The sequence below is a fragment of the Xiphophorus couchianus genome, chromosome 14 (genome assembly GCF_001444195.1).
Source record: "Xiphophorus couchianus chromosome 14, X_couchianus-1.0, whole genome shotgun sequence".
NCBI classification, from domain to species: Eukaryota; Metazoa; Chordata; class Actinopteri; order Cyprinodontiformes; family Poeciliidae; genus Xiphophorus; species Xiphophorus couchianus.
The window spans coordinates 11,740,770-11,766,158 of NC_040241.1; the positions used below are offsets into that span (position 1 = coordinate 11,740,770).

The following is a 25,389-nucleotide window of genomic DNA, read 5'->3' on the forward strand; positions in this document are numbered from 1 at the left end:
GGATGGATGAAAGAAAGAAAAGATGGAAGGATAAAGCAACATGGTAAGATGAAAGGAAGCATGAAAGAAAAGATGGTAAGGTGGAAGGAAGACAATAGGTGCTTGGACTGGTCCCTCTCCAGAGTCCAGTCCTTCTTACAACCAGCCACAACCAGAGACAGGATGCAGGCGATCAGCCTGGCATCGTCATGGGAACCTGTGGCCTGAATAATTCAGTGCCTGGGATAAATTTACAGCCTGCGAAGTCCTGCAGAAGACAGGTCAGAGCTGTACCTGCACACTTTTATGTGCCTAATGGAGGGATTTGTTCCGCTGTGGTTTCACTACTCCCAAGAGGTGGACGCCCTTTGGTTCTATGACGCGGTGCGAGCTAAAGTAAACACGCGCGTGTATCAGGAGTCAATATTTGCCGCTGCCTCCTCTGCTGCTTTTCTCATGCTCCACGCCGCCGTCCAGCAGCTTTCTGACGGCTTCGACACCCTGCAACCAAACTTGGTGCGTTTCCACAGGACCTTGAGTCTACAGCCAAGGGCGCGGCGGCGTCACCTTCCGTGACCTTTTTGACTAAAAAAGAAACGTCCCCGTCAACCACCATGAAAGTCAATCCACCGTGTTGTTAATAATTTAGTCAAATAACGACCCAAATTAACCGCTTTCTCCTCACTGCATTTATCCTTTTGTCTTAAAGCCCGCGTCCTTTACTGAGAACATGAGCTCGTTGCGTGGGTGAGCCCGACGAGCCTCAGAAGGTCAACGGAGACGGAACAAAAAAACAAGAGGGAAAAAAAAAAAAAAAGTCAAGGCTTGTTAATCCTCCGTCTTGTGCTCCAAACACACCTCTTCTCCATTATCTGGAAATAACATGGTCGAGAGCTGAAGGTCGGCTTACTCGAGATGAGTAAGACAAATCATCTTTTCATTAGAGCACGAAGCAGAGAGGGAAAGAGAGGAGTCCCTCCGAGGGTGGAGAAGGTGGAGGGTGAAATGAGACGGAATGGAAAATGAAGATGGATGGCTCCATCAGATCAGAGAGAGAAGGTAGCCTGCAGGTGAATGGACGCAGATCCTTAATAATGTCGCCTCTCCGCAGCGTTTCTTGCGTGTTATTTTTATCATCTTCTTTATCCACAGCTTTAAGATGGATAAACCCATTCTGAATGTGTGCGTTAAACATGAGGCAAAGCGAAGTGACATTTACAGAGAGAAATATGCAAGAAAATGGTAGTCTGAGTTATGACTCATTTTTTTAAATTATGACTCGGATGGTTTCTTATCACAGTAAAAGGTAGACAAAGTTTTGGTTTTTTTAATTTTATGGACCACAAATAGATCTTCTCTGGTGACTAATAATCACTACTAAAAACATCACATCCACTCGTGACATGGGCAAGAAATTCAAATCTATGTTGGCTTTTCAAGATTTATTTTTGCATGTTTCATTTCTTTATGATGGAGTGATGACTCCTTAAAACCCTAATTTTGACCCTCCTTCTGCCCTTTTCTTACATTTCTGCTGGTCTTCTGCAGTTGACTTCAAATGCATCTGCTATTTACACTAAAAAATATTCAGCTTATGGCATTCACACTGCATTTTTGTAGGAAGTGCAGTTTTTCTCTAGTTTGACTTAGAGTTCTTTATTGAGACAAGACAGAACAAAAAAAACAAAAAAAAACAATATAATTAGATAAAAAATAAAAAAAGGAAGAAAAAAAAACTGTAAAAACTTGATGAAAGATGGTAAAAAGCACTTTGAGTTCATGTGACAGTTTTACAGGAGATGACATATCCCCGGTGGACCTCCTGGTGCTGCATCAGTTTGCTCCAGCTTCCTGTTTTAGAACAAGAGCTCTGTCTCTGCCTGCGTCTAGGTTTCTTTTATAATTTAAATTGATATAACACACAAAAATGCTATATTTTATTATTCTACATATAAAAACATATATACCTACATCCGTCATGGAGCACTTTGGTGTGTTGCCATAGTTACTGAAAGCCCTGGCTCAAACTCAGCTCATAGCATCAGGCTGCTGTCCCGCCTCTGAGCCAGGCACTGTTGGAACTCTACTGCAGGAAGGAAAAAAAAAGACACATGCAAATGTTCTTCCTCTTTTGTCCAGCAGGTTCTCAGCAGCAGATTCTACTACCGGTGGAGCAGTAATAGGACAAGATCCCTTCTGGATCTGTTCGTCCCTCCGAAGTATGAAGAAAAAAAGAAATCTAAAGTGCCGAGATGTTGGTCCTGCTCTCCATGTGGAAAACTAGGAGGGAAAGTTGTTACACATTAACATACTGAAAATATGCACACAAAAAAAACAACAAAAAAAGACTAGACTAAGTCACCTGAACGTCTATCACTCCTCTCAGTCTTCTGTCTTTTCCTGTCAGGAAAATGAAAAAATTGAATAAATTACTTATTTCTGTCACTGTGCAGGTTTTATTTCTCATCCTGGGAATTTTTCCTACAGCATCAGCATGACAAAGCTAAAAGTTAACAGCAGGGCTTACGGTAAGGAACTGAGCAAACACGGATGTTAGTGAGCACAACGTTTCCCCACCCACTAAAACAAATTTGGTTAAGGTGTTGATTCAGTCTGATGGATCTAAATCAGGTTGTTCTAAATCCTCCGATGGTGCCTCTCAGATTAGAAGCTCTCAGCGTCCGGATTAAACTAAAGGACAGAAACAAACACAGGTCCTGCTCAACAGCACAGCCGTTTTACATATCGGAACTACGTCACACCTGGACAAAGAGCTTACAGCTCCTTCCACAGAGAGAGGAGGAGTAAAAATAACCTCAATTTACTGCGGCAGAGCATCCTCAAACTGAAACATGTAGAAAAATCCAACCTTTAATTGTTCTCACAAAATTATTGGTTGATCAGAGTGTTGGGGAAACTTGATTCACACAGCTCATTGTTTACATCAGGGAGCACAACGCCACTCTTCAAAATGGCATAGTCAAAACTAGCCACTCTAAAGCCAATTAAGGAAATAAATGCAAAATACGTTTTTATGTTATACATCTCACACAGCATCAATTACTGTGGGTAGAGCTAAACAGTTCTACCTCTGATGTGTTACTTTGCAACATAAAAGTTGAATTTCTGGGGGTTATTCCACAAGTGTGTCTATCACAGATAAATAATCAGAAAAATCTCCAGAACAGCTCTGTGCGCCAGACTTATCCTGGCATCTTCTCTTAATAAATTTGCCACCAGTTTTTTTTTCCCTCACAAAAACCAGATTTTGTGTACAAAAACCTTAATATGGTTGTTATAGAGACATGGTAATCCCAAGATTTTTACCTTCTTCACCTTCCTCCCCATGGTGTGTGAAGAGCAGATAAACATGGATCCATATCACAAGTTGCTTGCTAGAGTCATTTAAACTTTTCAGTTATTGTTCTGACTGTAGTTGAGGCCAAGTTTAACAGTTGGTATGATCTTTTGCCTTTCCTATTTTGAAGAACGGGTTAAAAGGAAGTAATGGGAGTACCAATTAAAACACCCTGATCAACTTATGAATACATTTTCTTTCCAGAAATTCTGATTCGTTAGAGGCCAGCATCAGTTATTTTGCTAAAAATATTCAATAGTAGGTCTTTCCCCCCCCCCGTACTGATAGATTTATAACATTTCCAACCTTAAGTTTATTCGCTCTATTTAATGAGTTGTATTTATTTATTTATGCTAAGATTTAAAGACTGAACTGAAATTAATTGTAGAGAGCTCTACCTTTTTACACAGGATATTAGAAGAAGAGATGCACGACAGAGTTTGACCGAGACGGAACCAACCTTAGGGGAATGTGTCATGGCTTTGCTGTTGGAGGGGACGTCTGCTGACGCCGAGTGGAAGCTGCCTTCAGAGTCCAGAGTGGTTCGCTCCTTTCCTGATTTATCACACTTTGTCACACGAAACCTGAAGAAGAAAAGAACGTTAAAAGTTTGCCAACATTTATGGTTTGTGGCCTAAATGAGAATGTCATTAGAACCCAGCTTCAGCACTCACTCCACACTAAAGGTTTTCAAAGAGTGCAGCCTCTCGAAGTTTAAGAACTAAAATGATTTGATTAAAAGGGTCCAAACAACACAGAACGGACTTCCTGTTGATTTTGTAACATGTTAGTAATGGGATGCTGCCAAGAATCCACAGAAAATGAGGATCAAATCAACACTATGCATGATGGACTCTGCAGTCACTACTACTTCCATCTATTAGAGAAAGAAGCCTAATCTTGACGCTTCAATCATCAGTTCTTACAAAGCCAATATGTAACTTTACACTTCTGACATAGATGATTGGAAAAAGATGGTTTATCACCAAATTTACATGTGCATTATTAAAACGTATGCGACGTGTTTCTGACCACACCACATCAAGGTCAAGAGATGCACCAAAACTTCAGTTATGTTCAATTTTTCTAAGTAAAAATGTTGCAAACCCATCATTTATCTTCAACTGTAGAGTACAGGGAAAAAAAATAGCTACTTTTTGTACATGTATTAATATTAATCGAAATGTGCAATATTCTGATTTTAGATAAAGGCAAATAGGTAGTTTTATGTTTTAAGAAAATCCATCACTAAACGAGTTCTTTTATGAGTTAAGGAGTTTACCCACCTGCCCACAGAGAGGACCGTGACTTGACTAGGACGGCGCCTGATTGACTTTCGTTGCGAGGGCCTCTTCATCAGCGGCAATTTGTTCTCGCCGGCGTTCACGCCGCCGATGGGATGCAGCTGGCTGAATGGGAGCTTGCCTGCTCCTGCAGGCGACACCGGTGATACGGGGGTGAGCGGTGGGGACCCTGCCCTGAAAAACAGACCGTAAGGATTTATAAAGGAAATGCACATACTTCAAACTAAAACCAACATCCTGGTATTTCGGGAATTTATCGCAGTTCATGATTTATATTCCGGTAAAAGTCCCATTTGTTTAAACGCCTCTTCCTTATCGCCGCTCTTTGATTCAGTGCCGCTTTCCTGTCTATTAGTCAAACATCCGACATTGAAAACTCTCCGTGAACCGTTTACATTTATAAAGGTTTCCTCACCTGGTAAACAACCCGCACACTCTAGAAATTTAGCTTAGGCGGGGGGAGAAGTTGAGTGATGCATTCAAGAGCACCAGGAGAAAGATGAGGACATGCAGCGGTTGCTATGGTAATTCATACTTGAACAGTCAGAATATTGTCATTTTAGACGTCTTACGTGGACCAATGCACAATAAAGCAAATATATTTGACACGTCGACCAGCACGGCATTTTCAAACCCTTCAGTGGTGACACTTTAGTCCAGCCTCCCGGAACAATAATTATTAAAAAGAGATCAATTTTCATTACAGACACTGCAAATGCTTAATGAAAGGAAAACACCGACACAGGCAGCTTTGAGAATTTTCCCAAACTAACCAACAACTTGCTTTCAATCAGTCTTCCAGAGAAAATTAAAGCTTATTCAGTAGAGCGGCGCTTCCTCTATTAAAACCCATCACCGCTGAATGACACATTAATATTTCATACCTCTAAGCAATTACTGACAAGCTCCCTAAGAACCAGCCCTCATTGATTTTATTTAAGGCAGAAAAAAAAAAAAAAGGCAAGTTTCTCTTTGCAGCAGCGAAAACTGCATCATGACATATGTAGTTTGCTTTTTTTTTCTCTTCAATTTTTTTCTTTTCAATTTAAAATTTATCTCTGGACTCCAGAAAGAGGAGCTAATTAAGGCCATGTTTCTCATCTTTTTGTTCTCCTACATGTTGTTGTCTTTTATGACCCTGGAGAGCAGCGGCTTGTATTGTTTGCACACTACTGTGGAAGAAACAGAGCAGCCTGATGAAAATAAGCAATGCGGAGATGGTTCGTTACTAATGCGGAGACTCGATCATTTTGAGCCCACTTTCACTGAAAGAAAAAAAAACAACAAAAAAAAAAAACACAGAAGGGCTGGAGAAAAAGGAGGCGAACATGCTTAGCAGGATTTGGTTGATGGGTTGAATTAGGTTTATTAGCTTTTTTTTTAAATTGCAAAAACATAAAAAGGGCGAGGGACAGAGTGTTTTATGCAAATACCCAGTTACATAATACAACTTATTAGAAGTTTATATACACACACACACTAATTAAACTGAGAATAGGTTTCCCTAAAAACTTGAGAACTTCAGTCAAATTCTTGTTATCGCAAAAAAAATATCACAACACGCTGTGATGAGCCCGTATATCAGCCATCTGTAGTTCACGGCACTACAAGCTACATCTGGAAGAAAAGCCAAAGAAACACTAGACTAGATGGGATGCTTTGTAATCCATATAGTTGGCAGACATTTTTGTATTATTGTTTTTTAAAAAAAAAACTTTTCTTTAAACTAAAATAAAGGATTTTAATTTACTGAAGGACATACTGTACCTCTATTCTATAGGTCTGCCAACAATTCTGTACAAAAACAGAATTCTTGTACAAAACTAGTGCATCGAAAATATTTTTTGTGCAGGTGTATAGTTGGGATGTACACCTCCACAGGAGAAAAAAAAAAAAAGGATATGATGAGGTGAAAGCTGACGGAGACTGACGGATGCAGGCAGCTGGTGAAGGAAAGTTGAGAAGCAAATGTGGGAAGGAAGATAGCACAGCCTGGCCACACTACAGTCACACTCCTGCTTGTGGTTTCCCTCTATCCCTCTTTTCCTCTTCTTCCAAGTCTCTGTTTTTCTGTCCGTCACCCTACGCCTGTGTATCCTATAAATCAACCCCAACCAAATCCCCTCTCCTCCCCTATCCACCATCTCTAAGTGATCCGTTGGAAGGCTGCCCGACCTGGCAGACAGAAACAGAAAGATATGGATTGTAGCAGCCAGAGAAGGAAGGAGCCACTACAGAGAGCAATTTGGACAGTAGGAAGCAAGTGAATGGGAGAACAAGGACTGGAAATATGTGAATCAAGATATCTGGAGGGAGAACTGAAGAAGGCAAAATGCATGAAAGTAGCTTGGCGGAGAAAAGAGTGATGAATGAGTAGGACCTCAGGACTTTTGCAGGGCCGACGCTCCCGCAATTTATTCACCCAATCAAAGAAAGCCTTTCTCCTCCAAAACAGGTTTCCTCTACAACAATATGAAAGGAAGATAGAAGCAGAGGACAGAAGGCGGTGAAATATACTCCCCTAATTCGATTTACAGCTTCTACTGTCACCATCATATCTTCTTCCAGTGCGTCCATTTTCTCATTGTTAGCATTTACAGATATCAGAAAGACGACCAAAAAAATGTTCGATCTGAGTCATCTCTTCCCATCAGCTACTCTTCTTATAATTAAGGATCATCTTGTACTAACAAGCAGAAAGCTTTTTATTTAAAATGCCAATGTCAAAATGACCCCAATAAAGGTCTAGATCAGAGCATGAATATTGGATACTTTTAAATTATTTTAATAATCTGAAGGAAGCAAAATACAAATACAAATTTGCAGCCATGAATCCATGTAGATAAAGATTTAACTGATTTCTTAGTAAAAAATAAATAAATAAATAAAAATTGCTACTTTGAATTGATAATACACTAAACATAATCATGCAAACACTCCCAATTAAATCAATATTTCATTAATCCACTATGTCTAAAGTAATGGATGCTGCAGATGTTTAAGGCCCTTTAAAATGTTAATTTTGTTCTCCTTTTTATCTATTTAAATTCCCAGTCCCACAATGCATTCTGGCTAGAAACCCAGCCAGAACAGCTGCATACATGGTTTAATAATCCCACAATGCACTGCTGTGGGACACTACGGCATTTTGGGAATATTCTCAGGCTGCTTGGCCTCTATCAAACTCTGCCAATCTGGAAAAGAATCAAGAAAATAAATGTGGCCTGATTACTTTGAGAATTCCTGTGCTGCTCATAAATGTGATGGTTGACTTGGAGACGCTTAAAAGGAGGCATGTTGTGCCACCTGGTGGAGGAGTCCATTTAAAGCACGAAACCTCAGACTTTAGGATAAAAAAAATAAATAAAAACAAATCACAGATTTTTTGTAAACATGATATACTTACGGGTCTAAATCAATGGTGATGTTGGGAACCATGGCGTTTAGAGCATCAGAGTTTGCTGAGGAGGAACACAGACAGTCATATGAAAACAGATGGAAACACATGCAGCAGTAGAGTCCGATGCAGAGAGTGGTACAGTATCTTCAATGGCTTCTTCAAAAAGTAAATGTATTTAAACAGAAAATGGCAGTCATGCAATAAGTGCTGTAAAAAATAAATAAATTAAAAAAAAGACTTCTGTGAGAAGCAGAAAAATCAGCTCGGGGAAATGACATTTCAATTTCACACAATTCAGAACAGAAATCAAGTAGAGCTGACAACTCAGATTTAGATTTACACATCTTAGCCCTAGACACACATTTCAATCTGCCAGGCCTTGATGTGTGGACCACATTTATCATAAGCATGCAACATCATCTTTGAACCAAAAGCTTAAAAAAAAAGAGATTGGAAAAATAAGATATGACTTGGTAAGAGTTTATGAAAATCTGTAGTGATGTCTGACTCAAAGTGCTGGCCTTCGTCTTCTCTGTGAACCATCCTCCTGTCATAAAACTACCACGGGGTGTTTGGTTTGGTTAGTCAGTGGTGGGAGGGGTAGCTGTAGCAGCATAAAAGTACAATTTAAGGTCACTTGAGGGCTTTTAAAAGAAACAGAAAAAGGATTTTTATTTGTGAATTGTATCAATGAAACAAAACAGAAAAAAAAGGGTAAAATTAGTTGGGAAAGCACTTAAAATAAAAATAGTCATTGTGCATCTATTACAATTCTGTTATATACATAGTATAATTTATCAAGGCGAGACAAAAAATCATCTGGGATAAAATGAACAGCAAAGTAACATCCTACAGTCAAACATGATCGTAGAGGGATGGTCTGTTCTGTTGCTTCAGGACCTGGACGGCGTGTCGCAACTGATGGAACCATGAATTCTACTTTCTACCAGAGAATGAAGGGAAATGTCCGGTCATCAGATTTTGACTCAAGTTCAAGCACACTCTGATTGGCCCCCAAAACACTACCATTTTAACAGGTTTCAGAGTGGCCTAGTCAAAGCACGCTGTTAATTCACTGCCAGTTTTCTCAAATGTTTAATGGCAGTAAGATATTAGGTATAGGGAGCAATTACTTTTTATATAGAGCGAGGTTGTTTTGATATTACATAAATAATTCAAATAATTTTATTTGGTCTGATATTAAAATCCGCTTCATGGCATGGAACATTTATGTCCGACCAAAAAAAAAAAAAAAAAAAGAAATCTATAAGGGGTTTCACTGCACTATGTATTCTCCTATACATAATCAAACTGTAAGAAATTTCTGAAATGGATGCCTCACACTAATGAATCAATGTGTGGTAGAGAAAAAGGCAGCAAGAGGCAGAGGAGCAACTCACCTGGAGTAGGTAGAACATCTGTTTTATAAACTTCAGAGATCATTGATTGCTACGACGGCTCACTCACATATTTGCACTAAAGCAAGGAGTTCAATGTTAAAGCCTGCTGCTTGAATCAACTAAAGACGCAACACAAGAACGTAATTGAAGACGATGAACTAAGAGAGCTGAAGAATCTTATCTGAATTGAATTCTGAGAGCTCAGTGTGTCTGTGAGTGTGTGTGAGGGAATTGCCTGTAGAGGGCAGCATTTCCCTTTGATTTGGATACCACAGAATGCTCTATGTCCCAGGTTGCTCCTTTTCATAAATGTGTTGTGGATATAAATAGTGTCAAGGACTATTCAATAAAAGAAAAGAAAAAAAAAAACTCGCAGTGTGTGAAGTTTTTGAAATAGCCCATGTATTCATATGCTAATGTGTCAAAGAGTGAACAGTTTCTCCCAGGAAACCCGATTCCCCGTATGTGGACAATGAGGCAATGAGTCACCGTTAAAGGAGTCCAACACATGTGGACCTGATGAGTCATTTTGTGAAACCACTAAAGTCAACGTAAAACTCGGGACTACTTAAAGAGGAAACAATAACGCCTTTCTGTATCATGCATTATGTTAATCACTGAGCGAGAAAAGTTCAGAGTTCAAGGCCATTTATTTTATAGTACATTTTCAGCAGCAGGGACATTCAAAGTGTTTCGTGTGATTAAAAGGAAAATAAAAATAATTTTAAACATTTTTAAAACAACAGGTTGAAAACCAGACAACAGTTTATGATTATTATTTATCAAATAACGCAGAGTAGACTTGAACCAGAAGATGCAAGTGGTCTGGAAAGTTAATATAATAACAGGTCTTGAATGTATTTTGATGCTAAGGAAAACTACATAAGACTTTAGGGTAACTTAAAGTCACCCTAAAGTCAGTGGGTGATGTGCTCCATCTTCCTGGTTTCAGTAACACGAGCAGCAGTGTTCTGGGTTTTAGGCAGACCTGTGAGGAGCCTATTGCAGCAATCGACTAAAGAAACACTCATGCATGAGTTTCTCAAGATCTTGTTGGGGCTTTAATACTTTAATCCTGGAATTGTTTCTACAGGTAATAGAAGGGCAACTTTGTACTCGTCTTTTGGTCCAAAAATAAAAACTGCAGTTTTGAAACAAATGTCAGGCTGTGTATGAATATGGATTTACAAAGAAACGGTACCCATTCGTAGCCAGCCACAGCACACATTTATTGTTTTGGACCCAGCTTGATGCATTATTCTCTGATTTAATCACAAAGTAGGATTCTAAGCATAGGATTTAATGACAAAAATCCTAATACAGACGAACATATGATAGTTGCATCGTCAATCACGGTTATAATCAGCTGCTCATGAAGCTCGTCACAGGCATTTATCCACCTTTTAAATTTTTTGTGTTTCTGAATTGGGTTTTGAACATGTAATAAATTTGCTTTGCCCTCTAAATACTCTGGGTAAAATGCATCTTAAATTAATCTTCCCCACTGACACACATTAAAACATTTTTTCCCTTATTATTTGACCGCTGCGTGCTTGTATTGATAAATCAGACAACTTTGTCAAGTTCCTCCAGGTAAGGGGAGTTCACTTCAGGACAAAATGCAACCACTGGTTGGTCAGTTTCTGACTGTAAATCAAACGCTCAGTAAAGGTAACATTTTTCGCATTGTCTGTTTACTGTCAAGAAGAGGAAGAAGTCAGTGGGACGCATACCTTCATTTTTCATGATGCATTGGATAATATGTCCAACTGTGTCGTCGTTTTCACTCATGGTCTCGTGCCGATCTAGCAGAACACAGAGAGAAAATTAGAGATTTGAATATCTGATTATATTTTTAAAAGACATGAAATAAAAACAGCTAATATATAATAAAAAGTCCCAAAAAATATTCCAGCCAAAAGTGGAGAGAAGAGAGAGAGTAAGTGAATATGTCAACATTATAAACCAACATTACTTCCTGAAATTTGTCTGATCAGCACTGCTTTCACCAATATCATCATCTCAGTTTCTGGTATTATGGTGTATACTAAGGTTTCACTTCTTTTTTTTTTTTACAGTTTTAAAACCACCTGTTTGCCATCATGCCATGACATGATCTTGTTGCTATAGTTCCAAGTACTTTTAATTGGGTGCCAGAAAAGGTCCTAGAGGTTTTCCCAGTTGCTAGGACCATAGAATGATGCACGCTTCCTCTTTTCCACTTGTTGCTGCACATGGAAAGTGAGGTGGCTGAAGATACCTGAGCTTTTCCTTCATTTCCCAGAAAAACAAACTAAGACGCATAAAATTATAAACATACAATAAATCATGATGGAAAAGATTAAGGCAGTGAGATTAGTAGCTATTATTAACTATCCAATTATGTAGTCTGAATAATTAGCCCACTTATATTAGCGCGTCATAATTGTGTTACAATACAGAGACCAAAATAGTATTTAAAATCTAGTAACTGTAATAGTCAATATATTTTAGGTGTAGGAGGAAAAACAGTTATGATCTTCTGTTGTTTCAGCGCATGGCTAATACAGAATGTTTTGACAAAATATTAAACTATAACCTTCATAATCTAATGACAATTTCATCCATTCCAAAATGCACATCTTCAAATATGTCGTGGGATAAAATACAGAGACATCTGTGGGACTGGCTCTTCTCGAAATACAAGGCAAGCACTGACGATGCCAAGAAAATCCTCAACAGGAAAAAGGACGTCTTTCCAATCCAAATACGAAAGAAAAAAAACATACATAGGCAATATTTTGTTCTATTCTCATAAATTTTCTTTTAAGATGCTCCATGTTTCTGCATATTTACATTAAATATAAGAAGCCAAAGAGATCATGAAGCCATAGCTACAACCAGTAGGCATTCTTGCTCATTACAAGTTCAGACTGCTTTGACGAGAATTGGGAATGGGATGGTTAATGGCTGCAGGAGGAAGTGTTGCAGAGATCAGAGTTTTCACTGGCTGGATCAAGACAGAGTCACACAAACTGTGTTCCTCTTCACACCTATATCCCATTCCATTTATACTATGCTATGTTTGAAAAAAGGAAACAGCAAAAAATAATTATAACCATAATAGTCAATATCATATTGTTTTATCAATTTTCTGGTTAGAAAAAGACAGTTGGATTTTTTTTTAAATATTTGAGCAAACACTTTGATAACCTAACGCTATTGTGAAACCACAACAGTCCATGCCTAGTCTCACTCCTAAAAATGCAGTGGTGCACCTCAATTTATTGCTCCCTCAATGATAAAACATATTGTATAACTTTATGGAAGGACATATAAGCAGGAGACATGGTCTTAGTGTAATAAAAATATTAATGGCATCTGTAAATGTCATCATGCTATCAGATAGATGACAAATGTTGTGCATTTTCTACATTGAGTCAGTGATCAGATGAGGCAGTCCTTAAATATTAGTTCTCCTTGACTCGTATTTCCTGGATTCCTTTCTTGAATACTTCCTCTCATTTTCCAGAGTTCTCGTCACCAATTTCCTAGGTCATTTCCTGGCGTGACACAATCCTTGCCAGGAATCTGCTTTGTTTGCAAAAGATGTGTTTTCAGAGGAGGCGTGTGGTGGAACACAAGGCACCAATGCTGTGGGACAGGACCAGCTGAAGACAAAAGCTATCCGTCTGTTTCAACACGTCATGAAGAAGGTGGGGCTTTCCAACAAAGATGGCAGGTGTGCAGAGAGAAATCCACTGGAACTACAGCAGAACATTTACACATTTTTATGTCCAGTCAACATGATCCAGAGCTTCATTGTACAGAAATGCCTTCAACAGGTTCACAATAGGAAAATGGGTCAGTGAGAAGAACCAGCACAGGATCTCAGAGTTGTGTCAAAACTGACTCCTTCTTACCACATGTCTCACATCTGTGATGAAGCGCAGATATACCTAGCTATTGAGACTTTAGTTCCTTTTCCTTTACTAGAAGTGAAGGGGGAAGCAAAGACTTGTTTTTGTTTACTGATGTACAGCAGATTGCGTTTCTTTTTGAATAGAGGCAGATACCATGGAAAAGATTTAAGCAAGATCTAGAAATCTGTAATTCAACACGGGTTGGTAGAGGGTTTTTTTCCCCCTCCCTCTACCTCACTGAGCACTCCCACGGGAAAGTCTGAGTACGAGTAATGCAATTGCCGACAGTCTTCCTGGTTCCGTACCTTAAAGGAACAGACACCTTTTTTTTTTTTACACCTCCAACTGAGGAGAAAGACTAAATTTAGACAGAGTTCTCACAGCTAAAAGAAAAAATCCCTTCAACAGCAGTTCATGACAGAGCTTTCCAACCAATTCATCACCTCCAGGCTTCACATTTGACATAAAATCTCATTATGATCTACATGTGGAAGCTCTAACTTGTGTCAGTTTCACAAATGTAATTGAAGCTTGAGAGTAGTTGAGAAAAGACCAAAGCATCCTGCACCCTTGTTGCTTCATTTCTGGCCCTGCTTGTCTCCACCACACGACTGGAAAGCAAAGAAGAAAACCTCATGCATGCAAATCTATGACTCGTTTGGAAACTAAGGCTAAAAAAAAGGAAAATCACACTCCACACTGAGTACTTTTAGTACTTCAACATGGACGGTATATTACAATTTGTGTGCAGATGCAGTGCAAAAAGGGGGGGAGAAAAAAATAAAACATAGCAGCTAAGCTAATATCCAGTTTGTAAAGAAGGTTAAAAGGATGATTAAAATGCATCTTACTGCTTAATAAGTATGCTTCGTAAAAAACAACATTGAATATATGACTGTTCTAGCACTGCATCAGAAGTAAAAACGGAAAATTAACTATTAACGTGGCTGTTAGAAATAATGGGCTTATTGATCAACAGGTTTTGGCATAATGGGTAGATTATAGAAGGCAGTAAGAAATAAAAAATAATGCACAAGACAAACTAATGAAAAACAACTAATAAGAGGCACCTACAGGTAAACTACGTCACAAGTTTAATACAATAATTGTCAAGCTTTATTTCTTGAAGTTAAAGAAGTTTAATGTCTTATTGTACTTTGAACTGATGTGGTTAAAGAAATCATTGAAAAAAATTTATAAAACCAAAAATACATTCTGACCTTTTCCAGCATATTTAGACATGTTGAGATTTCATAGCAATTTTACTAATGCTGGGGGGAAAAAAAAATATATCACACAGATTTATTCCTACCTAAAAATTAAAATCCCACAGTGGTGTTTCCCATCAAACATACTTATAACATAATTACTTAGCAATTTTAAAGGAAGGTTGCCCTTTCTAAACCTCATATCTGTAGTTTGGTAGGTTCTTGACTGTGAAAGTGAGAACCAACACCGCGGTGAGATCCACAGATCAGTCAAAGACCTTAAGATTTTAGCAGCGTAGGAGTCTGGCAAGTGATTTAAATACATCTCGAAAGAATCAGAAATGGTCATTTTAGCTACACGGACAATGGCGGACATCTGAAAAAAAATTAAATAAAACAAATATCTGCAACATGTCTTTTTATTCTGGGATCTCATCAAAGGCTTTCTTGTAGAAACCTCAACTTGTAAAACCTACAACCAGATTGAAGTGATTGTCCTGTGAGCAATCATCATGCAAGATCTTGACTCTCCAACACTTTGGAGTATTCTGACAGGAAGAGGTATGGCAGACTCAGAGCAGCAACAGATGTCAAGTTTCTGTACTCCCTGCCATCTTGACTTTCTTTTCCATTTTTCATGTGATGACATGCAGTTTGTCTGTTCATGTATAGTAGGAGTGGCCAGACATCTGGCTCAAGGTCTTTAAGGCTCTAACCGTAAAAACCTGGAGCTAAAGCTCCTGGTTATAATAAAACCCACTTGCTACTAAGATCTTTGAGTTGTTCTCACTTGCCCCACATTGCACATTTAACTGGGTTTTTGGTTCTGAATCTTGGCTTGGTCCACTTTGTCAATTGATTTGGTTTGGCTTTTTGCTTCACGCCTGCACATTCAGTCTCTGTCATGAGGATGCGGGTGTCCTCATGGACCCACTGGCTTGCATCCAAGGATTGTCAGTTAAGGGGTTAAACATCCACACCTGTCAACACTAACGCTCACACTTCACATTTAAAAGGATTTCTGGCCAATTGATTTTGGCTGAACATAAGTTTAAGAAAATGCATATAATTGGCTACAAAAATTGGTGCATCTCTTCTTCTGTCATTACCTTACAGGCCTGTTCTGTTTGGTCTTATGATGGTCTGTCTTTCTGCCCATCCCATTCCTACTGGTATGCAGACAGAAGAGGTTGTCAGTAATCAAGAAAATTTTAGACTCGCAGAAAGTAGTGTGTTGCTTACTATAATTTACTCTGACAGATACTGAGTGTTGCTGCGGTTTTTCAAATTTCTGGAAAAGATCAGTGTCAGCTGTTGTGCTACCACGGCACAAAGCATCAAGGCTTGTCGGCACCCTAATCCTTTTCAGCTTTGCTGTTCATCTGCCCCATAGTTCAATACAAATGAACAATGTCTTTTTTTTCTATGAGTAGTTTTAATCCTCCAGCAACCGTCTACAGATTTAATTCTCAATATTGTTAGGCAATGTGTCGGGTTACCAACAACGTAAATGTCAAACTGGTTTTCACTGTAAAGGCGGCATAGGGAATGTAACGCAACCTGTTGCGGTACAAAGCGTAATGATGCAGCAATTTGACAAGGGATGCCAAAGTAATTTATGTTGCAAAAAATCAATGAAGCAAAAAGGAGAAGTCACCATCTAAAAAATTATGACTATATTTTAATTTTGTGAATACGAATTGTAGGATGTTAACTTAGCCCACAGAGGTAACTGCTCCTAAATATCCTAAAATCTCTTTGGTAATTATTCATATAAACTACTTTTAACAAAGAAGGCAATCAAAGCCAATTAAGCATTACAGAAAAAACAGAAAGTGAAAGAAAATAGAAAAAAAACCCAGAAGCTGTTCAGACCTCGTGCCACTACCCGTTATGTATGATGCCCTGTATTTGTTCACCACTTTACTCTGCCTGTATAGTCAGATCAACAACAAAACGTCAGTAACTCCACTCATGTCAAAAGCGACATAAATTTCAGAAATTTTGTAGCCTGATATCTATTCAAACATCAGTGATTCAAAACGCAAGTAAGCTCAGACAGGAAAGATGCAGACAATAGGGAATGAGTCAATAACAACTGAAAAAAACCCGATTTTATTTAGAGAAACTATTACTTTTACACCAAGGCTGTTTTATAAAAAACTACTGAATTTTTCTTAGATTTAATTATTTCTCAGAGAAGACAATTGGCACGGCTTTCTGTGATCTAATCAAAATGATTGTGTCTGAACCACAATGGCCATTTAAATCATTTCATTATGCACTGCAACACTGAACATATTAAATCACTGAGAATGAAACTGGAGATGAATCAATCAGTGATAGAAGTCAGCCGATCTTTCTACAATAAGAGAGCTACTCTACACCAGGCATCCTCAAATAAAAGTCCAGTGTTCTGAAACTTTTAGATGCGTCCCTGGTCCAACATGCCTCAAATGGCTGAGTTACCTCAGTGCAGTCAAGTTCTCCAGAGTCCTGCTAGTTACCCAATTATTTGACTCGTGTGTTGAAGTAGCGATACATCTAAAACCTACAAGACACCGACATGCTTTTAGAAGGCATAAACGCATCTGTAGTTTTAAGCTATAAAATCATTTTTTTGTTCCGTTTGGTTTACGTAGCAAAACAGGCTGTGTGCATAAATCATGTAAATATAAATATAAATGTCTCTCTTACCTCGTCGTTCCATCTCCTCGTCACCATCCTCAAACACATCATCATAATCATCGTCGTCTCCCTGGGAGGTGGTGAACCGGTAGCCCCTCTTCTTTAGCACGTGGCAGACCACCACCCCGGTAAGGCCCACAAAGAAGAAAGCCAGCACTAAGGCAAAAGCTAAATAGTTTGAGCTAGGTCCTTCACCCTCTTTATCAGTATTTGTGGTGTTCGCTGTGAAAAAGTAGAGGGAGGGAGGGTGGAGGGGTGGGGAGGGGGGGGGGATTTAAGGCAGAGAATTACAAGACAACACAATCAGCAACAAATACAATAACACATCTGGCAGAGATTTTACCTATAAGCTCATATTCGGGAGGGGGGAGACTATTTTTTATTCTTCAACTCTCCAAATCTTTACCGAGAGTGAAAGACCAGACCTGTGGTCTCAAATCCAGTTTACTTGAAGCAGGAATGTTTATACAGTTGAAACCACATTGAAACATACTACATAAAAAGACAAGCTTTTCCCCCTTACCGTCAGACATTATATCAGACTAAAATTTGTTATTTAGGTCTGTTAGGATTTTTTTATTACTTTCGGCAAATTCACAAGTTTATATACAACGTCTTAGTAAATGTTGAAAAGATTTTAATCTGTAAAAGTCGAGCTTCCCGTCACAAATTTTCTACAGGACTGAGATCAGAGCTTCATGGTAGCCATCCTAGTCTATAGGCCATTTTGTAACTAATCTGGCTGGACTGTTACGGCCATTGTACATTTGGAAGACCTATTTGCGCCAAACTTTCAACATCCTAGCTGACGTTTTGTTACTTTAGCATCTTTTCCTATATTGTCTTGATATATTTGGACGTTTCCATGGTGTCATGCAAGGTAGCAGCATGTCTGAGGTTTAAAGGCACAGCAATCTCAGTGTATGTAAACTCCTTAATTTTACAGTTGAAGGATTATTCTCATTATTCTGACATTTAGCTTTCCATAAGACAAACACAAACATTTGATTCAACTGTATGTGATAGAGTAAAAAAAACGTTTAGTACTGAAGCTTCTCCCCATCTCTAATGCATACAAATCACGTGAGCAAAACCAGCAAAAACACACAAGGGGGCTTTTGTCTGCTTTCCTGTCCACATCAGTGAATGGATGGCATAGTCAGGGGGAATAAAAAGACTATGTTGGCACTCACAATTCAGACCAATATCAATCAGTAATTGCAAGATCCTGACTCTGCATTTAATTTGAGACGTGCCAGAGCACAACATTAAGATATTATACTGTCCCACTACCCACTCATGTGGCCTCTTCCATTGTCCCAGCCTCCTGCTGCATCAGACTGAACACATTGAACATTGTCTGCTCACTGACCGTCTTGTGACCAAATGTCTCCATGTGCTTTTGTGAAGAAATGAGTAGCTCACAGTACGCAGGCTGTTCAGCCACGACCCTTAAAGTGTCCAACAATCACAGATCAGTTTGCACAGGTGTCAAACTCTAGTCCTGGAGGGCCACTGACTTGCAACCTTTAGATGTGCCTCTGCTGCACCACACCTGAATAGAATAATTAGGTTATTAGCAAGGCTCTGGAGAACTTATCTACACAAAAAGGAGGTAATTAAGCTATTTCATTCCAGTATTTTGTACTTGTGGTACATCTAAAAACTCCAGGACAATGGCCCTTGAGGACTGGAGTTTGACACCCCTGAGTTAGAGCAATAAAACCACGACAACAGACATGGGACACTGGATGAGAGGGCTATTTACAGAGGACTTTAAGCCAAGCCAAAATAAACCTAGCCATGTATAAATCCAGAAAACATTGGAAATCCCAATTTCAAGCTGGAGTTCTTTCAAGATGATGTCAGTAGAAATACTTATGACAAAAAAGAAATGTCTCAATCCTGTAGGCTGCATGTTTCATAACGGCTGTGGCCAGAGAATATCACATTTCTTTTGTAAAATATTTACAGGTATGTCTCTACACCAAGAAACCTGAGATTGTATAGTAAAAGGGAGAGTCAAAGACATTAACCTCTATGCTTCATTCAGTAATGCTGCTGCGTTTAGTACTCCTTCAGTAGAAGAGAGTAAACTGTTCAGCATCAAGTTAAAAATCCATCACTCCCACTTTATAGCCATTTACAGAGCCTTCTAAATGTACTTACATCTCTTAAACGGTTCCAGATGTTACAGCCACAAACCTTGAAGTGTTTCATTAGGATTTTTATGTGATGGACTGAAACAAAGTAGTGTCCAATTGTGAATTTAAAGGAAAATTATCATTTTAAAATGTTTAAAAACACTTTATGCGGTGGAAAGCTGACACTGTACCCCAAACACATCATCCCCACAGTGAGAATAGCGTTGGTGGCATCCTTCTGTGTGAATGCTTGTCCTCAGCAGTGACAGGAAAGCTGGTTGACAGACAAATACAGAGCCTCTGAAATGCAATTTTTCCCCAGCTGTTGGTCTTTTGGAAAATGTCTCCATTTACTTTTTTTTTTTTTTTTTCTTCTTTGCAAAATAGCTCAAGTTCATCCAGAATACTGGATGGAGAGCACCTAAATATAGATTTTTAAAATCCTACCACCTACTAATTGGATCTAGGTCTGAACTTTGACTGGGCCAGTCTAATACATGATATGCGCCACTGCATTGGTGAGATGCTTCAATTCTTTTCGGCCTTCAAGTGTTCCTCTCCGTTTAGCTCCATTCATCTTCCCATCAACTCCAACCAGCTTCATTGTCGCGGCTGAAGAATCCCCACAGCACGATGCTGTCACCACTGTGATCCATGGCGTGATGCATATTGTCAGTTTGGCATGAATATTGTTTACGTTCTTCGGAGATCTCCAGTCATAACACAACCTCTGGTAGAGTTATTGTTACCTTTAAAGAGGCTTTTTCATTATTCTACCCAGATAATGTAGTTTATACAAATCAGATTCAGTTAAATGAGGTTGAGCTCGATGAAGGTCTCTATAAATTATAAGCTATACATAAACTGTATGTAGAATAAAGATTAATTCTTGTTGGAAAAAAACTAAGGAAAAACAAAAACATAAAAACTGGTGCGACCGTAACCATACACACATCAACGTCAGCACTGGAACGGAATAAAAGACTCCATCTTATTGTGGTTTTCTGTGTCCCAACACTCAGGAAATTGCAAAAGTATAGTTACTGCAACAAAACCTAACCTGATTTTAAAAAAAAAAGAAAAAAAAAGTATAGTCATCGCCCACAACAATACACGGGGGATTTTTTTTGCATCTTGTTAGAAGGGTTTAAAACATTTTAAGAATAATCCCTGGCTTTAAGTCTTACAGGTAGTTATTCTAGGAAATTGTCTGCACCAGTCATTCTCTGCCATTTTGTTATGGTTCCCACCCCCAAACAAAATATGCATTTATGAGTAATGAACCATATTGAGAAATAATGCAATTGTGACATGTTTTATAAATACTGCTGTATTCACATTTCCTCAACAGTGCTCTTCCTCATCCCTCATTACGATGTTTGCAATAATCTATATGAAGTTTAGGGTCTAAGGACCAAGGTAGTGATGGATTATTAGTTTAGAGTTTGTGATTACTAGTCTTAAAAAGATAAATGTGAATTTAAAAAAAAAAAATCTTAAGTTTAAATTGAATTGCTCTGGGGTAAAATAATTTAGCTAGTTCATTTGGGATTTGTGGTCCAACTCAATAAAAAGTACCAAAAAAAATTATTCTTCCTGAAATCGTAATTTTCTTTGGTCCAATTAGGCCTCTACAATAAAAGAAATAAATCTGTCTAAGGGGTGTTATGCATCTTTAGTTGGACTCACAAGCTTTACAGGCCTTTCTTAGACAATAAATTGTTAAAAGGGGGGAAAAATGACTGCAGAACAGAGCTATTCAGTGACAATCCTACTGGATAACAGAAAGCAGCAGGGCTTCAAATGGAAATATTGATGTTTTTGTTTGGCCTATTCGCTGAATGCATGAATGACTATACAGCTGCCAAAAACTGAGCATGAACAGATTTTCTATCAACTAAACAGCTCCAAACTACCAAACAGTTAGTTTGGAGTCAATAATTTTGCAGTTTTTCCAAAAAAAAAAAAAAAAAGGATCCTATTAGTGTATAATGAGAGAGAAATAACTACTTCACCAGTGGAGTATCGTTGCAAATCCTTTTGACGTTACAGTAAGACTTAGTACTAATGTTATTATTTAAATGCTACATTAACAGCAGAAAGTGTTACATTGACTTATCTAAAATGTGTTTTATTTGGAGGGCCAACAGTCTGAACAATGTCTATACATTTTCAATCAACACAATGACAGTCAGATGTTTTGTGTTCCTCGTCACACAAGTGAAACCGACACTCGAGCAACTTCACTACACGCCGGTTTTTCTAGCAAAATATGTTGCAACGTCAACATAAAGACACGATAGTACAACAAAAGTGTTTTAAACAAACGTTTAAGGGAAATACATGACAAACATCACTGTCCGTGCCAGCACTAGACCGCGTTTCATCCACACACGAAACCGGAAAAGCGTGTAAACTTACTTGTGATAGGATTAGCCATTGAAAGACCCGAGGCTGGCCGTTAGGCTGGTGGAGAGGCGACGGTTGGGTGTCTTCTCGGAACCAAACTCTGGACAAAACTCAACCAAAGGAGGGAACGCCTGCCCACACCAACATGTTTCCTGCTCTGTACTGAGCGGATACGCCCTGTTTAAACTCGAACCGCCTCCGACAGAGAGAAGCACGCAGCAAACAGAGCGAGAGGGTTCGCCCTCCGCCACTCGGTTTTCGTTTTATTTAAAAATCCAGACAAATGGCGGCTTTTATCGAGTCCGAATACGCAGACTCTTACGGAGACTTCGGAGCCCCCTAGGGGACATGTGGGAATTTTTTTTTTCTTTTGTATTCCCTTGCAGTTAATGTGCAAAATACATCCTGGTCTATTTGTGTACAGTCACAGTGATAGCAAATTCCAACATAAAATTGCACTTAAAAGAGCCTCATACATTCTTTAAAAAATAGTCCAAATAGCTTGGATATACAGTACAGACCAAAAGTTTGGACACACCTTTCTAATTCAATGGGTTTTCTTTATTTTCATGACTATTTATAAGGCAAGAAATCCCACTTATTAACCTGACAGGGCAGGTTGACCTATGAAGTGAAAACCATTTCAGGTGACGACCTCTTGAAGCTCATCAAGAAAATGCAGAGTGTGTGCAAAGCAGTAATCACAGCAAAAGGTTGCTACTTTGAAGAAACTAGAATATAAGGGGTATTTTCAGTTGTTTTACACTTTTTTGTTTAGTGCATATATCCACATGTTATTCATAGTTTTGATGCCTTCAGTGTGAATCTACAATGTCAATAGTCATGAAAATAAAGGAAACTCATTTAATTAAAAGGTGTGTCCAAACTTTTGGTCTGTACTGTATATTTTGTTTCTTTCTCTCCTTCTTACAGAAAGCTTCTGTTTATGTCTTAGAGAAGGGATGAAAGCTCCTGTTTTGCTTTAGCATTTCGTATGTAAGTGTGTGGTACATTTGCATCCTAAAGGAAAAGATATAAAACTCCAGATATCTCACAAACGACTAGTACATCATTGCAAGAAAACAATTGCAAAGGAACTCAAAAGTATTTAATTCCCATGCAAAACGTATTGCTCAGGAATGCAAAAGGAATTACGAGGTAACTCGAACGTTTTGCGCGAGAATGCATAGTTGTGCAAGGCAATGCAATCTGTACAAAGACTGGCTGGTGGGGAAAATATATAGTGCGTTTCAGAGGTTCTGTAGCATCAAACAAAAAGAACCGGAAGTCCATTACTCTAATTTGTACTGGTTGTCCTATCTATCAAGAACAGAGCTCTGCAATCTTTACAAACTAAGTAGTCATTTTTGCAGATAATCAAGCTAAATAAAACTTGTTTAGAGCCTTCAAAAGGGAGATATTATGTATTTTCCAGGTACATGGTTGCATTTTATAGCACTATCAAGTAACTATGTTGCCTTCAGTTGTTATACAAAATGCTGTATATATCAAAAACGACTTTAAAAAATTTACAATTGCAAATTAATGGCTTTAAATTGAGCCCCTGTCTCTTTGGAGTGCTGGACTGAGAAGTAATTCATAGTTCCACCAGATTAATTGATGCTTTTGCTAGTCTGTTGGAACCGTGTGAGAAAGGAATGGAGCAGGGAGCCTCTGTGAGGCAGAAGCTCGGCTGGAGACCGCAGCTCCATGAGGGAGCTTTGTGGAAATAGGCGGCACTTTGTGGAATCAAGTGTTTAGGCACCCCCAAATGGCTGCAAAACAACACTCCACGTATGGTTTTGCACAGCAAACATGTGAAATAAAGCACTCTGGTCAAATAAGGTCAAATGATAAGTTGATTTCACAGTGTGTTGACGGCTTCAAAAAGAAAAACGGAAAATCACCTTTGTTTTTCTCATCTTTTTTTTCTGGATGACAAAAAGCAAAGTCAAACACAATGCTTGGAGCTAAAAATGACAAATTAATGCCACCAACAGCTCAGATTTAGGTAACGCAACCATGGAATGTCTTCATGCATCATATATAACATTCAGGAAACACATCTGAATTGAATGTTCTACCGCAGGGATGTCCAAACATTTAGCACCACATAGGTCAAAATCAGCTAGCTGAAAAGACACATGGGCCCTTTTTTTAAAAATAAAAACACAAAATAGTTTTATGTAAATTATAAAACTGAACATACCCTTACCACTCTGAAGAATGGCTAGAGAAATGGGTTTATCTGTCACATCGTATTTAAACCCCAGGATGGTTTTAGAGTAATTCCTGTCACATCATGCCACTGCAAAACAAAATCTGAATATATTTTAAAGTTGCTTTTATTTTTTACAGATCTTCACTGAAGGCACACCAATAATCATGTTGGGAAATGCACAGTTATTGAGAGAGCCAGCAAACACAGCACATCGTTCTGTTCTTGTTTGTGTGCAGGCAGGGAAACAAACAGCCTCGCAGATGAACCAGCGTGAGTCACTCGGGAGGCAAGAAAACATAGCAACTCAGACACTGTGCTGCTGTTTCATTCTGCTGTTGCTTTAAATGTTTGAGGGTGTGGATGAAGTAACATGTAAATGTCGAGTCACCGGCGCGATTTAAATAACAGCGCATTGTGTTGATGTGGCTTTTAATTTAAAGAAATGCACAGAACAACAGTCCAGAAAGCGGGGATTGATCAAAAACATGTTCTGTTGGTGCTGCAGTCAAAGCGCACTAAGTTCACAGATAACTGCTACCTCTGATGAAGTTTGTTCACTGAAGCTGAGCTGCTGCTAAAAGTGGCCTCTCCCCAATGAGCACCTGTTGTCTTTTCCTTCTCCCTGATTAGCCGCTGACCTTTAGCGAAGTCACAATCAAAAGTGCATGTTCTCTGTCAGGCTCCACACCATTAATCTCCAAACAAAAACTGAATATCCAGAAAGACAGAACCTGCCCACATCAGAGTGCTTACACAGAAATAAAAGGGCACCCCTTCTTTGTTTCAACAGAACTTTGGACAATCAGTTATTCTGATGTTACAACTAAATATATGGCTCTTAAATCGGCATCCATGCATTTAATTTTACATGTGAGAACACAAATATATCAACATGCCCAACATTTATTACCAAACCTTAATTTGGTTTTGCAGCTCTGGATTTTAGGATTTTAATAAAGGTCAACTACAATAACAACCACATTACATTAAAAAACACTTGATAATAACAATAAGATTTTGTCAAACAACTACAACACCAATTTTGCTGATTTTTTTTATGTTTGTTTAGACAAATTGGAAATGAAAACATACAAAATAAATCCATGTACACAAAGCAAATGTTATTGTTCCAGAAAAAAAAGAAGCTTTTACAGAGACATTACTTACATTTGTGACTCTATAAGTGTAGCTAGTGCTCTGTTTGAGTTTTTTATTTTGAAGGGGCAGCAAGTCTAATTCAATCACACACCCCTCTGCATCCCCAAACAGGACTGGGACACCCAGACTTCTTGATGTGAACCTGCAAAACACAGAAAATTATAGGGGCCAAAACTAAAGTTTTATTCTGTCTTATGATTTGCTAGGGAATCAAAGTT

The 25,389-nt window shown here is 38.6% G+C and overlaps 1 protein-coding gene and 1 long non-coding RNA gene across 2 annotated transcripts; both read right to left on the reverse strand.

The window, feature by feature from the left end:
• Positions 1-1,406: 1,406 nt before the first annotated feature.
• rell1 (RELT like 1) lies at positions 1,407-22,055 on the reverse strand (the record flags this gene model as incomplete). The annotated part of the gene is given in 9 exon segments (XM_028039033.1): positions 1,407-2,259; positions 2,342-2,379; positions 3,798-3,921; positions 4,624-4,815; positions 8,048-8,102; positions 11,175-11,246; positions 17,249-17,461; positions 21,805-21,832; positions 21,834-22,055. Coding segments are annotated over 8 exon segments (924 nt in total), but the record flags the coding sequence as incomplete, so codon positions are not given.
• Positions 11,950-17,242, reverse strand: LOC114157867 (uncharacterized). Its single transcript, XR_003598290.1, has 2 exons — positions 13,344-17,242; positions 11,950-13,187 (listed from the first exon to the last, which is right to left on the reverse strand). It is a non-coding gene; the product is annotated as an uncharacterized LOC114157867 (long non-coding RNA).
• Positions 22,056-25,389: the final 3,334 nt, after the last annotated feature.